Genomic DNA, 15831 nt, shown 5'->3' with positions numbered 1-15831 from the left:
ACCTATGATGTCCCCACTCAGTAAACCAATGACATAAAAATAAACAAAAGGAATACAAGTATAAGGTTAGAATTCTAAGACAAACAGTAGAGAGAGATCCAAATTGAAAAATCAGAGTGTAAAACCACAATGCCCTGCAGCGCCCACACCCTGTGGTAATAACCTCTAGTGATAGGTTCTGGTGGGAAGCTACAGTTCCCACCACCCCAGGAGACGCCCTGAAGGCTAGCGAGCCACCTCTGAAGGGCTCACAAGACCACCTCCAGCTTCACATGCAGCCTTCAGATCAGAACACTTGGATTTTCCCCGGCTCTGTCCCCAGCTCCCAGGGCATTGGGCGTGTCCCTCTCCTTCTCTGGGACTCGGGATGTTTCTGTGCACACAAGGGAGGGGCCGGACTCCGACTTCTAGCAGTGTCTGAATCCAGGCAATAATGTAAAGGGGCCAAAGGCTTCCTCGTCAAGTGTCCCATCTGAGACAAGGCTCCAATAGCATGACTCAAGGGTCACTGAGCTTTGTCCATGTTTACAGGAACTTTAGCTGCATGTGAACAAGCGCGAGCTGCTTCCTGCTGTGGCCACAAGCAGACCTCCTCCTGGGCAGACTCCATGCCGTCCCGCTGTGGACAGAAAGGCCAACTTACCAGTCGATGCCTTTGTGATAGTTGTGGCCATTAAAAAACTGGATCTCCTCAAAGGTCTCTGAGCTGGGGTAGTTGCTACTGAGGTCAGGGGTGCATGCCCAGGAACAGGTAGAGGGCCGTGGTGCCTGCAGGGAGGGAAGACAGCTGAGACCCGGGCTCAGCCCCTAACACAGAGATGGAGTCTGAAACCTTGGGTTCTGGTGCTCACACTCCATTACTCACTAGGAGATACTGGAAAAGTCCCTTCCCTTCTCTAGGTTTAGTCTCCTCATCTCTACCGTGAAGGAATTATAACTTGGGATGGGCCAATACACGGCTTGCATTTGGGTACCCCCGACTCCTGCATCCACTGCAGACATCACTAGTCCATCACAGCATTCTTTACCGCTAAACAAGGACTTGGTTTCAGAATCCTTCTCACCACTACTCCAGCAGCCATGTCCAGCTGATTACTGTCTCCTCATAATCCCAGAACTACATGGTTTCTGCTGGTCCCTTCTGGCTCTGGCCCTCTGTCCTCTCTGGTGCTTGGGAAGAACTCAAGGAAAAGGGAGTTCCAGACTCTCCAGTCTGCTGATGTAAATTCTTGAAGAGCTAAGAAATCTGGCTCAGATGCCTCCTCTCTTGGTGCCCTTCCTTCACTCGTACTCCTTCCCCTGTTTGAAAGTACAGGACCTACCCTCTCCTTTAGAGAGTTCCTTCCTTTCCTATGTGTGAGTCTACAGTTAATATACTACAGTCATAGGTTCCAGAAGAGAAGGAGACTAGAGAGTTTGGTGATTAAGAGTGCAAGTCTTGGGGCCACAGAGACCAGGGTTCAACACCTGGACCTGCCATTTCCTAACTAAATGTGTTAGGGAAAGTCACTTAACTTCTCTGAGCCTTGAGTGTCTTGTCTGTAAAGTGGGAGCACCCATCCATGCCGTATAGTGTGCCTGACAAATACTTAGCAACCACATCACCACCTCCCGCTCCTGTCCCTCTGGCAGACATGACTAACTGATCACAGTGCTCTTTGCCCTGACCCAGTTTTGCCTGGCACTGCGCAAGCCTGCAGAGCAGCTGATCTGGGCTTCTCTGCTTTGATTCAGAGAAGCCCACGAGGACACAGGGAGAGCTCCCTGAGGCTGTGGTTCAGGACAGATAGGAGAATTCTTTGCCCAACCTCTACCCACTTCCCACCTCCACACTGATGGACAATGCATGTTCACTCCACCTTTACTCCCACTTCCTGGAAAAGAGGGGGCAGATTCCTGGGGTGTGGGACCAGGGCAAGGTGGTCCCCAGAATTCTGTGGCTGAGAGAGCCATCAGACTGGGGAGGCTGGTCAAGAGTAGAGAGACCTGCCTGTTTTCTGGGGGCCAATGATGAGGAGCTTTGGGAAGCGGTCACACGTCTTCTCCTTGGACCAGATGTCTTTATGGCGTTTGTCTTCGCAGGGATCCTAAAACAACAGTGGAAGGGATGTCAGGCGGGCCCAAGAACTCAGTGGATGGACTCTGGACTCTCACTGCACATGGACTTGTGGCTCTTACAGCCCTGAATCACAGGCCTAACTACACATGTCCTTATCACAGCCCCACCTTTGGGCACTGAGCTGCTGGTAGGCAGGGACCATTTCTGGTCAGTCTCATGCTCCCAGACAGCCTAGCAAAATGCTCGGCCAAGTGCCTGGCATGTAATAGGAGCTCATAAGCTCCTACTATTGAATTTAAAAGTTCAGCAAAGGGACAGCAAACTTTTCTATAAAGTTTAGAAAATCTTCTGAAATGTTTAGTAAATATTTTAGGCTTGAGGACCATCCAGTCTGTCACAAGCCACTCAACTCTACTGTTGCAGCTTGAAAGCACTCACAGACAGTATATACAAGAATAAGCCTGGCTGTGTTCCAATAAAACTTTATTTACAAAAACAGACCACAGGCCAGACTGGCTCACAAGTGGACCAGTGGACCCCTGGTCTGAATTATGAGAACATCAATTACAGCTTCTGCTTCTAGTTTCTGACAGCCCCAGGGGCAAACTTCCCCAAGAACTGTCCTCCAAACTCTCCAATCAGTCCCCTTTTCCCACGACTCAGAGCCTGGTGGAGTGAGAAGGGGACCTAAGAGCCTGAGTCTAACCAGGCCGGGCAGGTGCCTCCCACACTTCATTTACACCATGTTCACCTCCAGTTTTGTAATGCTGGTTTTTCAGAGGCTGCGTGTGTGTGCATGCACACAGGTCTGTGAGGGAGGTGTATACACACACGTGCATGAGAACAGGCAAGTGTGCCCACTGTGCCCACACTGGTGAGCAAGTGTGCACCTGAGTTTACACTCAAGAGAGAGCAAGAGGGCATGAGGGCCGAGACCTCGGTCCCGTGCCTGGAGCACATGCCTCTGAGTGGTGGGCCTTCCATCCCTGCAATGAGGCACCCAGGCCACCCGCCCCACCCACCTGCCAGAGCGGGTCCTTCTCCTCGGAGAAGATCTGGAAGTACTTCTGGGCCAGCTGCACCGGGGGCAGCGTCTGCAGCCGGAGGTTGGTCCAGGAGCGCAGGAAGCGCACCAGGTGCTTGAAGGTGTACAGGCCCAGACGGTCGTTCCCGTAGTTGGACAGGTGCGTCATGAAGATGCTGATCTGCTCCAGGGGAGGGGAGGGGTGAGGTGGGGCCGGCCAGCCTCTGAGCCCCCTTCATACCTTCATCCCCACTTCTGACCCTCTCTGGTCTTGCTTCAGCTTGCGGGGCTGCGCGAGAGCCGGTCCTAGGTTCGCTGGGGCGGTCAATAAAACTGCCGTGTGCCCTGGGCTAGGTGAATCCAGTGGGACTGACGCTGACTATGGCAGCCTTCTAGAGGGAAGCTGACCTGCACAGTCACGTGGGTGCTCTTTGGCCCTTTTTCTGGCAGGAAGGTGAGGGGGTGGCTCGGAAGGTAAGCAGTACTTTGGTTATTCCATAAAGCTGAATACCGCCACCACTTGAGATCTGTCTAATACCATTATAGCATGGATGATTATTCCCACTTCACAGATAAGGAAAGAGAGGCCCAGAAAGCTCAGCTGGGTAGTTTAAAATACATAATACATGTGTTATATATATATGTTATATAGTTTAATGTATTCATAGTTTACTACATATATTAATATATAATATTTACATGCACACACAAAGACTGGAAAGAGAACACAGACAAAAATGTCAACAAAACTGTACTGAAGTGCAAGATTATAGAAAGGAGAAAAAAGACCGCTCAGATTCCCCACCAAGGTCAAGCAGCAGAGCGTGGACAGAGCCAGGGCTGGAGTGAGGGTTTCCCAACTCCCGGCGGCACACCTGCTCCGGCCCCTCCTCCCAGGTCTGGGTCCCAGAAGGCTGGCCTCAGCCACAGACCGGCTGCCTGCCAGGCAGCCTCTCCCTCGCCGCAGCCAAGGGCTACGGAGCACTCACGGGATTGAGAAGCACGGTGAGGAAGAGCTCGCCCCCGTTGATGATCTTGTCCAGCTCGCTGGAGCCACCAGGGTACTCGTTGTAGAAGATGGTGTGTGTGAAGAGGCCACAGGTTTGCCTCGGGAGGACCTGGGGGTGGGCAGGAGAGAGGAGCTCTGGCTTCTTCAGGCCTGGACGGTGGCAGGAGGGCCCTTCCTCAGGAGAATAGCCAGAGTGTCTCCTCAGAAGAGCAGCCTCTCTTCCCCAAAGACCTGCAGCCTCTGACATTCTCCCAAGTGAGCCCACGGGCCCTTGCCATTTCAAATGCGGAAATACTTCACATATTTCTCTACATGCTTTACACATGTAAAAACTTCACATATTACTCTGTATAAAATGAGTAGACTCCAAAGTAACAGAGACAGGCGAGCGAGAATGTTTCTGGAAACCTGGACTGTTTGCCTAGCGAGGGGTCCCCGCCCCTCTCCAGAGCGACTCCCCCAGGCACACTCTGTAACTCCTCCCGTGGCTTCAGAACCAGCCTTGCAGCACCCTTGGTCGTGCACTGGTTTAGCTGTTCGTTATGGGCTCCAGGAAGGCAGCGCACTCACCTGTCTCATCACCACCTCCTCCCCACGGTCAGTATGGACACCTGGTATCAAGGAGGTCAGTGGACAGACGGACAGACCATGAATCTGGCCTTCCCACGGCTGCCCATCTGGACCAATGACAACTCATTTTTCCAGTGGCTCAGGGCAAACACCTGAGTCATCCTTGACTTACCTCTCTCTCCCATGCTCAGTATTCAATTCATCAGCCTCTAACTTCTAAGTCCAGAATCTGATCACATCCCAGCATTGCTCCCGGGTCCAAGCCACCATCCCTCATCTAGAAGACGGCAGCAACCTCCTAACTGGCCTTCCTGCTCCCCAATTTGTCACCTACAGGCTCTGCAACTCACAGCAGCCAGAATGATGGAAATCCTTTTAAAATATGACTCAGATCATTACAGCACTCCACTCACAACCTTCCCATCACAGAATAAAACCTAAAGTCCACCCAGTGGCCTTATGTGGCCGTACACAATCTGGTCCATCAATCACTCCTCCGTCTCAAGTCCTACCACCTCCTCCCATCTCACTCCCCTCCGTGCAGCCATACTGGCCTCTTAGCTGGTCCTCAAACGCATTCAGCACAAGCCTGCCTCAGGGCCTTTGTACCTGTTTTCTCCTCCACGAATGCTCGTCCTCATACAGCAGCATGGCTCATTCCCAGGAAGGTGCTCCAGAACCATCTTGTGTAAGCGTCTCCTCTCCCCTACACTCCCTTTCTCCATTCCCTGCTTGGTTTTTCTCCATAGCACTTATCACCATCTGACTATTACATACTTTACACATTTATGAACGCACTGTCTCCTGCCACTAGAACATCGAGTCTACAATGGCAGGGACTTTTGTTGCTTTTGTGCATTTCAGTATTCCCAGTGCCCTGAAAAGGGACAGACACATCTTCTACACCAGCAAACCAATAAATGAGACAGAGGTCTATCTCAGGGCCTCAGCAGAAGCCCCTTTAAAGCAGCTCACCTATCACAAAAGCATAGTTCGCGAAAGGGGCCAACTGGCAGCCCTCCTTCCCTGGGATTGAGAGGCTCAGATGCCAGAGCAGGCAGCAGAAACTTGCCTGAACCCCTGAACCAGCTCCCCAGAGTCATGCTTCCCACTCCGGGCCGCACTCACCATGATGCCGTTGTGGATGAAGCCGCGGCGGTAGCGGGCGGGCTTCAGGTGGGGGTACTCCTCCGTGCTGGTCACGCGGATGCTCCACACCTGCTTCCAGGCCTCGTACAGCTGCACGTGCACAGGGTACACGCCCGAGTGGTGGGGTGCCACCGCGTACCCCATGTCTGTGGGAATGCCGTGCTCCTGGGGAGAGGAGGGCCAGGGCAGGGTGAGCACGGGGCTCCCTTCCCTCTGGGCCTTATTTCCCCTTTGTACAACAGGAGAGAGAAATCAGAGGCTAGAACGGCAGGGCAGTGGGGCTAAGTCCATGTGGGGACTGATGGGGAAGCTGAGGCTCGGGCAGGAAAGGGACACGTCCAGAGAGAGGGACTGGGCCGGGCCGGGACTCCACCTCTCTCTCAGCCCTGTGCTCACTTCCTCCAGCCCAGGAGTGAGCAACAAGGGCGGCGCCATTCCTGCCTCTCTGGGCCTCTAATTGGCTGGTGGGCCCAGGTTGAGCCAGCTCCCAGGCCTCATTCCCTCCTTGCTGGGCACCTCCTCCAGCTTTCCAGGGGCCCCCACTCCAGCCTGAGGATGAGAGCTTGGGCTCAGGAAACAAACAGGCCTGGGTTTAAGTCCCAGTCGGACCTCTTAGTAGCTGGTGTGGCCTCCCTGAGCTTCAGTTTCTTTTCTAAAATGAGGCTATCGAGACACCGGCCTCTTGGGGTCTCTGTGAGGCTTCAGTGACACAGTGGCTATAAAGATGTTAATAAAAAGCTGTCAGAGGGAAGTGCTAAAGCAGCAGGAGGCCAACAGTCCTGACCCCAGCCCAACCCCGAGCCCCCCAGTTCTGCCCTGTAGGGAATCTTACTCACGACAGCGAACTTCTTGTTCAGGGCCATCTGCTCGGCCAGCACGGACTGGTTGTGGAAGAGGTGGGGCTGCATGTGGCTCCACATGTGGGGGAACCACCAGAACTCCTTCACGTACGACAGCAGCAGGTCGTCCCCTGCGTCCTCAGCGTCGGTACCTGCAGCCCGAGCACAGGCAGCTCAGCCCAGCCCACCCGCCACACGGTCTGGGGATGGCGTGCACAGCCGCAGCCCACCCAAGAGCTGCTCAGAGCGGTTCCCTGAGCTACAGTGCAGAGCAGAGCCCCAGTCCACAGCTCTGGACTCCAGTCTCGAGTGTGACCTTGACTCAGCCGGTGATTTTGGCCAAGTCCTCCCAGGCCCTGGGCCCTCGGGGCCTGTCTGTGCAATGCACGGTTCGGAGGCAAAGATCCCAAGGCTTTCTTCCAACTCTGACTTGCCTACTCTGATCCTACTCCTGTTTTTCTACTGGGTCATTTGCCTTTTACTTAGTCACTTACAGAGCTCTTTGTATAGATACAAGATGTTTAACCCTTTTCTGTGTGTTTCACTACAACTACCTCTGACATGCTAAGGGTTAAGAATATTTAAAAAACACAGAGACAACCCAGTATCACTCTTATATGGCTTTAGGGCTATGCTGCAGACTTTCCCCCCCAAAATTGCAGACTAGTAGGGTTTTGCCTAGAATTCAAGAGAGGCTATCCACCCTGTGGCCCATGCAGAAGGCAGCTGGAGGGAACGCTCACCGCAGATGATGGCTCAGGGGTTGTTCCCTCCTGCCTAGTCCCAAAGGGCAGCATGTGAGGAACTTGGGAAAGCCCGCAAGAGGAAGGAAGGCATGAACCAGGCAACCCTCAGCCTTCAACCTAAACCCTTAAGACTAGAAAATAAACTCATGACAGTGCTCATCACCGGAGCGGCTACAATTATAGGGCATTTTCACTTTCTCTGCTGTATATTTCTACAGTGTTCTTAAAAGTCAACAAATTCCTTTTTAAAGCAGAAATAGTATAAATCATATTAAAAAGGGGAGGTGAGAGGCAGACAAGAGGGAGATGTCCACACCCACGACAGCAGAGCCTGAAGGCTGGGCACAGACGAACGGGAGCCATGGCCGTGTCATCGCTGTCCCCAAAGACTCTCTGTCCCAAACGCCCTCTGCCTGGGGCTATGACTGCTCTGAGGGCTGTTTGGCTCAGGGGGACCACAAGGGTCAAATGTGGCCCTAACGGGGCCCATCAGCCCACCTGCTGATGACCCCTTGGAACAACGCTCCAAGGGTCTGCGTGTTCAGGGCTCCTGGAAGTTGCTAGTTAGGGCAGATCCAGGCCCACTTACCTGTGTGGAAGAATTTCCCTGAGTAGCCCAGGTTGAAAGTGAAGTTTGGGATGTGTGTGCGTAGTTCATTCTGCGTATCAAACAGGGCCTAGGATGAGCAGAGGGAAGAGAGAGGGGTGAAGGGAAGCCAGGAGCCCCCGACGCCTTCCACTGAGGGCCCAGAAGGGTCCTGCTACTGCAGAACCAGCTACAAAGTTCGCAGGGCCCAGCAAAAAACGAAAATGCGGCACCCTTGCTCAAAAACTGTCAAAAGTGCCAAGAAGGCAATAGCAGAGCATTAAACCTTGTACAGCCCCTTTCCACACGTGGGGCCCTGTGTGACTGTACAGGTCCCAGACCCACGAAGCCAGCCCTGTGCCGCCACCTCCACCAGGTCTCTGGCAAGACAAGACTTAGACTCTAGCCTGGTTCTGCCATGTCCTTGAGAAAGCTCTGCAATGTCTCCAGGCCTCAGTTTCCCCAGGTGTGAAATGGAGATAATAAGAGCTCCCTCATGGGGCTCTTGGGAGGATTACATGAGATACCGCATGTAAAACAGCCTGGTATCTTGGTTAAGTGATGAAAAAATGGTTTCTGTGGTCACTGCCCCTGTGAGCCTCATGCCTTCATCTGTCCGACGTGGGAGACTTCTCCTCACTGGTGACTCCAAGGCTGATGTCAAAGGACATGACTTTTCCAAAGACGTACTGTGTGCCCAGCAATGCAATGCAGTGTTCCCGTGCAGGGCACACCCAGCGCTTTGCTAGTCAATGAAGGGATGTTGACACTTGTGAAACAAATGTACAGTTGTACTCTGGAGTCAGGACTGAAAAAAAATCCCTACCCAGCATGATGCACCAGACTGCTAGGAATCCTGCAAGCAGAGCTCGCTCTCAGAACACTCTGCAAACGAAAAGTCCTGGCCCTCCTGGGACCACCAGCGGCATCTTATCAAGGCCATGCACTACCTGATAGATATCGATGCTGGAGCTGTGTGACCTTGGGCAAGGTACTTCACCTCTCTGAGCTGTAGTGCCCTCCTCTGTAAAGTGGGACTTAAAACAATACCCACCTCACAGAGCTGCTGTGAGGATCAGATGAGGCCACACACAGAGGGGCTGAACACTCGCCAAGCCCTGAATAAGCACTGCTGTTGATATTATGTAAATGGCACCGTATGGCCTGTACTGTACAAGTTCGGGAGGCGACATTCATGTCTCTGAAAGAAAGGCTCCGCTGTAGCCAGTGCCTGGGATTAAAGAAGAAAAAAACAAAGAAAAAAACCCCAACTCTGCCCTGACTCACAAGGATGCTTAAGGCAAATGGGACCTGGCTGGCAAAACACTTTGCAGTCTGCACTGAGCTGAGCGCACGGAGGAGGATGTTTCTGTTGGTATTCTCCCACAGAAATGGCTCAAAACTCCCCTCGTTCTAAAAGTGGGGGAAATGAGGACCAAGAAGGGCTAACTCTGGGTTCACAGGAGACACAGTGGACCTGGCAGCCTGATTCCCTCATGGGGTCAACCCTGGACCAGTCTCAAGGACTCACCCTGGTCAGGCAGCAAGGACCTAGGTTACAGCAGGAGAGAGTAAGATTGGGCCACCAGAAGAAAGTCCTAAGTAGAAAACAGAGGACTCTCCTTTGCTAGAAGTAGGTCATGGCATCACAGGAAGCCTCAGAGCTAGAAAGCTCAACAGGAGTCATCTCAAAACTTTTTTTCAACAGGGGAGCCCTTGAGGAAGTGAAATCTCAGGAGCAATCACACGGGGTAACGCAGGTCAGAGCAGCACTGTCCCGACTCAGAGGCAGAGCCCGGGGGCGGGGGCGCAGAGCCTGGCGTCTGCACATGCCCCTCACCCTAGCCATCCAGGCCCCTCCCATTCACCCCATCTTGTCATTTCACTGCTGAGGCTCAGACAGGGGAAGCAACTTGCCCAAGTCACCCGGTCAGTTAGGGTCAGACTGGGACTTGAGCCCAGGTCTTGACTCCCAGCACAGCGCCTGCTCCCCAACAGCATCTGCTCTGCTCCTCTCCTCTGGAGGTGTCAAGGGAAGCAGAGACTTCTCTCCTGACTGAGGCAGGAGGACAGCCCCCAGCCCCGAGACCAGGGCTTCCTTCCAGGCCCCACGGCCAATCCCAACAGCGATCTCAGGGCGGCAGAGCACACAGCACCCACAACCTGAGTCACTCGAGGGCCAAGCATTCCTCTCACAAGCCTATTTTTCAGTCCTCCTCCTAACATCAAAAAGAAGTCTTGGTTTGATGCTGATGTGTTTCTAACTCTTGCTAATCTCGTGGAAGAGAGGATAGGCGGTCAGCAGGCAGCGGTGCCCCTCTAGACTTTAATCCCCTGTTTTGTTTTCACTGGGTCTACTGTTATGGTTGCCCTCTGTTTATGGCAACTGATACCGATTTCCCCATTTACAGGAGTGATGTCGTTTCCTTTGCAAAATAACTTGGAGTAAAAGAGTGAGTAGATGAAAATCGTATTTTAAAGACTGCTTAATGGTCTTAATTTGCAGCCTTCTTTTTAATAGGGATAGATGTATAAAATTCTGTGGTTTGCAAAATGCTTTTAATACAGTTTAGTGTGGTAAACATTTTTTGAATTAAACACATGTTCCACTATCTACACAGACCTCAGTTAAACTGTGCCTTGTGTATGATTCAAGCTCCAATTCTTGTCTTACGAGTTTTGCAGGAGCTCTGGTACTGACATAGACATTTTTGAGAGTTAAAAATCCCAGCTAGATTAAAAGGCAGGTAAATGACTCTGCCCAGCTCCTATCTCTCCATAGTTATGCACTCCAGATGCAAAATTCCTCTATATTCAATATAATTTTAAGTGGCACTTGTTTCTAACAAGACAGTAAAACCAAGCAGCCAACGGAGGGGGACTAGCAGCACAGGGGAGGTGCGGACAGCAACGTCACGACAGGAACAGCGAGGTTTGAAGGCGGCGAGGCCCACCCGACTTGGCCTGGTGCCCCCGGCCATACCTTCACGTCCTCCACCTTCATGCGTGTGCCCTCCTTGCCCACAAAGATGTCATCGATGTCCACCAGGATGTAGCGGTCCAAAGGCAGCGAGAGGCGCTTGCCCGTGAGGAAGGCCACGGCGTCGACGAAGACGAGCTTGTGCAGCCAGAAGTTGAGGTTGTTGCCAAACAGCACGCGCTGGATGCCGTCGTGGAGGCCCAGGTCCTGGACCACGGTGGCGTGCAGCGCGGCGTGCAGGCCGGCGTCCGCACCCAGGTGCGGGATGGACTCGGACGTCCGCGTCTTGGCCAGCAGCACTGGCTCGTAGGTGGAATGGTTCGACTGGAACACGGTCCAGTCCTCGCCGGGCAGCACTCCCTTCTCCACCTCACTGGGCCGGGTCACGTAGAGCAGCGGGGACTTGGGGTTGATGCTGCAGTCCTTCAGGCCCAGGTTCGAGTGCAGGAACAAGGGGAAACCTTTGAGCTGCGCACTCAGCAGGCTGTTCTCATTGGCCTGCAGCCGGGTCGGGTGGGGCGGGGCAGGGAGGGGGAAGAGAGCCATGAGGTCTAGAACCCCAAGGGACCATGGGATCGTCTACAGTTCTAACATACTCACGGAGGGCTCATCACACTCCTGGCCCTGTGCTCACCCAGATCCGCCCGTCATGATGCTACACCAGCTAACACATCTGACGTGCTTACCAAAACCAGGAACCAGCTTGTGCACTTTACCTGTAGGAGTGTGGTAATCCTCACGGTGGCCCCGTGATGAAGGTGTGTGTCACTGCCATTCCCATTTTACAGATGAGGAGATTAGGCCCAGAAAGGCTAGGTAACTTGTCCAAAATCATACAGAGGAAGGTCTAGCAGTGGAGAACATGGACTCTGCCACCAGACTGCCTGGCTTTGGGCAAGTTTTGTAACTGCCCTGTGCCTCAGCTTCCCCAGCTAGAAAACGTGGCTAAGAGTGGTAAATCCCTCAAGGGGTGGTGGAGGAGGATGAGCGTTAACGGTGGCAAAGTGCTTAGCACAGGGCCAGCGGCATCAGCCTCGGGAGGCGGGTTCCTCTGTCATCCCACTTCACAGGCGAGGAAACCGAGGCTCGGAAGGCAGTGCTCCCCTCAGGCGCACAGTGGTCAGGAGGAGCCACACCTCACGGCCAGACAATCTGACCCCGGAGCCCACACACCTGACCATCAGGCTTTCCCATCTGGGGTTTCCAAGCTGCCTTTGCCACGCAGTCCTTTCCGCTGGAGAAATCTTAGGCAGATGCTCATGGAGAAGAGATCAAAGAGGAAGGGTCTACTAGGGGTGCAGGAGCAGACACTCCACCCCACAGCACTCCCAACCTCCCATATGCCCGTAGCACTCCCCACAGGAGTCCAGCTCCCCGCACATCCCTCTGCTCCCAGGGCCCTCCACTGCCAGCTCCCTGGGGATCTGCAGATAGTACCAAGAACCTCCCTTTCGCCTCTTCCCTAGACTCACAGCCCCTGCTCCTTCATGCCGTCCCTCAGCCTCCCAGCCACCTGCCTCAGAATATGGTATAATTTGGCCTTTTCCCTATGCCAGCTCCTTTCAGTCTTCCAAGCCTGACAAACGCCTGCTCATCCTTCAAAACCCAATGCATATAACCTCGTCTCTTCACTGGTCTCCCTGGGATCAAATTAAAGCCTCAGCTGCAGCACTTCCCATTTTGGCTGCTGCACTATCTGTTTAGGGTCTCCCCACCCACCAAGCTGTGCCCTCTTAAGGGCAGGGGCTACATCATTTCCACCTTGGATCCGTGGTGCCAGCACAGGCTTGACACCCAGTGGGAGCAAACACATATCTGATGAGTAACTAGATTTTTTAAAAGAAAGAGGAATAGACAGATCCCTAGTTCCTGGCAAGTGACAGTTGTTCATTGTGGGTTTTATTTGTTCATTCCACAACTACTCACTGTGCCAGGCACTGTGTTAAGTTTCCAGTGAGGAAAAGAGACATGGCTCCTGCCTTTATGAACCTTAAAGGTGAGCAGGGAAGAGAGAGAGCAATCAAAACTGCAGAAATACACAAAAAACTTCAATGCGGCACATGCTACATGGAAGAGGTTCATAGTTCTAGAAGAGTAGATAAGTGGGCACAGTCAGTTGGCTCACGAGAGGCTTCCTGGAGAAAGGGACTTTTGAACAAAGATGTGAGCAATGAGTAAGCATCAACTGTGGGAGAGGTGGGAGCCAAGCTGCAAGGTAGGAGCAAGTGCAAAGGCCCCGAGGTTGGAAAGGGCTCAGTACAGTCAAGGAATAGCAAGAGGCCAGCAGAGTGATCAAGAGGAAGAAGAGGGGATGAGACAGAAAGGTCAGCTGGGGGCAGACCTGCAGGACCCAAGAGGCTTGAAGTGGTAGTGGGAAGCCATCAAAGACTCCATCAAAAGGTTCTGAACAGAGGGATGACAGGTTCCAATCTGCATTTTAAAAAGATCCATCTGGCTGCTGTGTGGAGAATGAGCGGAGTGGGACAAAGCAAGAGCAGACAAAAGGCATGGAAAGAGGTTGGAGACTGAGGCAGGCTGGTGCACAGGGCCACCCTAGGGAGCTGGCCAGGTGAGCGCTGAACAAGGACACTCCACTGAGGGCTGAGCTCTGTGCCCCAAGTGGAGATGCATCTGCTCAAAGGGTGCCTTTTACTAGTAACCTCCACCCAGAAGTGCTTTTTTCTAATTCCCACGAAGGCCCTGCAGGGCCCTGGCCTTGTAAACCGAGATAAGGGGCCTACATTTGACTCTCCACACACCAGGAATAACTGCCAACTCCCCACCCTCTCCTGAGTCAGCCTCTGGCATTGAGAGCCCCATCCTGAGAGGCCTCCTCCCCCAGCTCCAGGCTCCCCATGACCCCTAAGCCAGCCCTGGGGACAAAGGCAGTGAGGGCCAGTGACATTTCAGGCCCTGTCCGTCACCTGCTGTGGCCTGGGAGGCCACACTGGACCACAGGCACCGGGGGATCCCATTTCAAAGCCCCGATCCTGAGCTGACTGCCAGGCACTGGCAGCTCTGCCAGCTGCCCAGCTGGGAGATGTCAAGGAGGGGAGAAAGCCAAGTTGCTGACTGTCCACCCCAGTCTGCAGTGAAAGGAACCAGCTGGGGAAGAGAATGGAGAGGAAGCCCGAGCATCGCAGAGACTGACCTCTGCTGCAGGCCTCGCCCCACGGGAGGGGAATCTCTTAGCACTGGGGACCCACTGAGGAGACACCGAATCTTCCAGTGGGGTCATCAGGCAGAGGAAGGAGGGGTCCTGGCCTGGGAATGGGGAGCCTAGTACAGATTTAGGTAGTAACTAGCTGGACGATCTTGAAAACCTTGGGGCTCCCAAGGTGTTTCGTCTCTGGACCTCAGGTCCCCCATCCATCACTTTGCTCTGACATGCTCACTTGCGGTTGGGTTCGAAGGGATGACCGTGGTTGCTGAATCTTGGCTCTGACTGTGTCAAGTCTACACAGTCATGTACTTTTTGAGCATCAATTCCTTACCTGAAATTAAAATGCTCACTTCACAGAGGAGCTAGCTGTGAGAATTACATACGATAGAGTCTGCAAAGCAATGAGTTCAGGGTCTGGAATGTAGTGAGTGTTGCCCTCTCCCAGGGTGTGCTCAGCCCCAGGGTACCTGGAGCTGCAAGGCTGAGCCAGGAAACAGGGCTGCCAATGAAGACCCGATCCCACCCTCAAGGACCTCAGGGGCACGTGCTGGCCAGAGCCACAAGACAGATAAAGTGCTACCATCAGCTGAGTTTGCTAAAGCAAGATGACAAGGCATGCCGGCTGCCGATTATTGGGTGGCTCTGGGTACCGGGCACTGTACTAGTGCTTCCCACCCACTGTTCTGTTTTATCTTCAACACAGCCTGGTAGGGCAGCTGCAGTGACTGGACCCACTTTACAGATGGGCTGAACAACCCTGCCCAAGGCCACTCTGTCTATAACTGACAGAAAGAGTTGAACCAGGTTCTGGACTTTTCAGTCCCTGCTCTTGCACTGACCTGGGAATCCAGTGCCAATGGGCACTGGAAAGTAAATCTCCAGATCCCTGGAGTCCCAGGCCCGAGGCACAGCAATGAAGCAGGCTGTGCAGAAGAGCTGAAAGATGCAGCTTGACCACCAGAGGGCTCCCGTTAGAGAAGAAAGTCAGAGGCCCCAGATGGAACCAAGGAGGGGTCTTGTCTTACACACTAGGGCAGGAAAAGCATGAAGACCTGGAGTTGCCACGGACCCCACAGTGAGACTCTGAGCACATCCCTGCCCCCAGGGTTAGGAATAAAGCCTCTGGAGCCAAACTGCCTGGGTTCAAATCCTAGATCTGTGCTCATCAGAGGTGTGAGTGTGGGCACATTTCTTCACCCCTCTTTGCCTCAGTTTCCTTCTCTCTTAAATCAGGACGACATGTACCTGGCTTGGAGGATGGTTTGTGAGTGTTAAATGTGTTAATTCACATAAAGTATGTAGGAGTGCACGGCGCTGGGTGACCACTCAGTGAGTGTCAGCCATTGTGATGTTCTTCAGGCCTGGGACTCTGGATCACACCTAATGAAGTTCACGGCAGGAAAGGGAACAGAGTCCAGAAGCAAAGGCAAAACAGACAATGAAGCTGTCTGACACTGTCACTGCTCAGCCATAAACCAGGCCAGCGCTTCCCAGACGGTGAGCCGTGAAATAAAGGGTTGTGTCATCAAGCCAGCTGGGGAACAAATCTCACCAGGTTGCTCTACTGCAGGACTTCTAAGGGCCTTCAATTTCTTGGCCCACAAAACCTTTATTAATGGCAGAGCATCCTGCTCCATTAGTGTATGAAAGAACACGCTGTGAGAAACCCTCCACTAGACCAGGCTCCTCCCAGCACAGAGCACAGT

At 53.2% G+C, this 15831-nt stretch overlaps 1 protein-coding gene across 1 annotated transcript in view; it reads right to left on the bottom strand.

Moving 5' to 3' along the window:
* NDST1 (N-deacetylase and N-sulfotransferase 1) overlaps positions 1 to 15831 on the bottom strand; it is a 65152-nt gene that overhangs the window by 19105 nt on the left and 30216 nt on the right. The window contains 9 exon segments of the mRNA XM_032477116.1: positions 644 to 732; positions 734 to 768; positions 1991 to 2087; positions 3082 to 3264; positions 4073 to 4201; positions 5791 to 5976; positions 6648 to 6802; positions 7986 to 8073; positions 10966 to 11460. Coding sequence (XP_032333007.1) covers positions 644 to 732; positions 734 to 768; positions 1991 to 2087; positions 3082 to 3264; positions 4073 to 4201; positions 5791 to 5976; positions 6648 to 6802; positions 7986 to 8073; positions 10966 to 11460 — 1457 coding nt within the window.

The sequence above is a fragment of the Camelus ferus genome, chromosome 3, assembly GCF_009834535.1.
Source record: "Camelus ferus isolate YT-003-E chromosome 3, BCGSAC_Cfer_1.0, whole genome shotgun sequence".
NCBI lineage: Eukaryota > Metazoa > Chordata > Mammalia > Artiodactyla > Camelidae > Camelus > Camelus ferus.
This window is presented reverse-complemented; position numbering and strand designations above follow the sequence as displayed.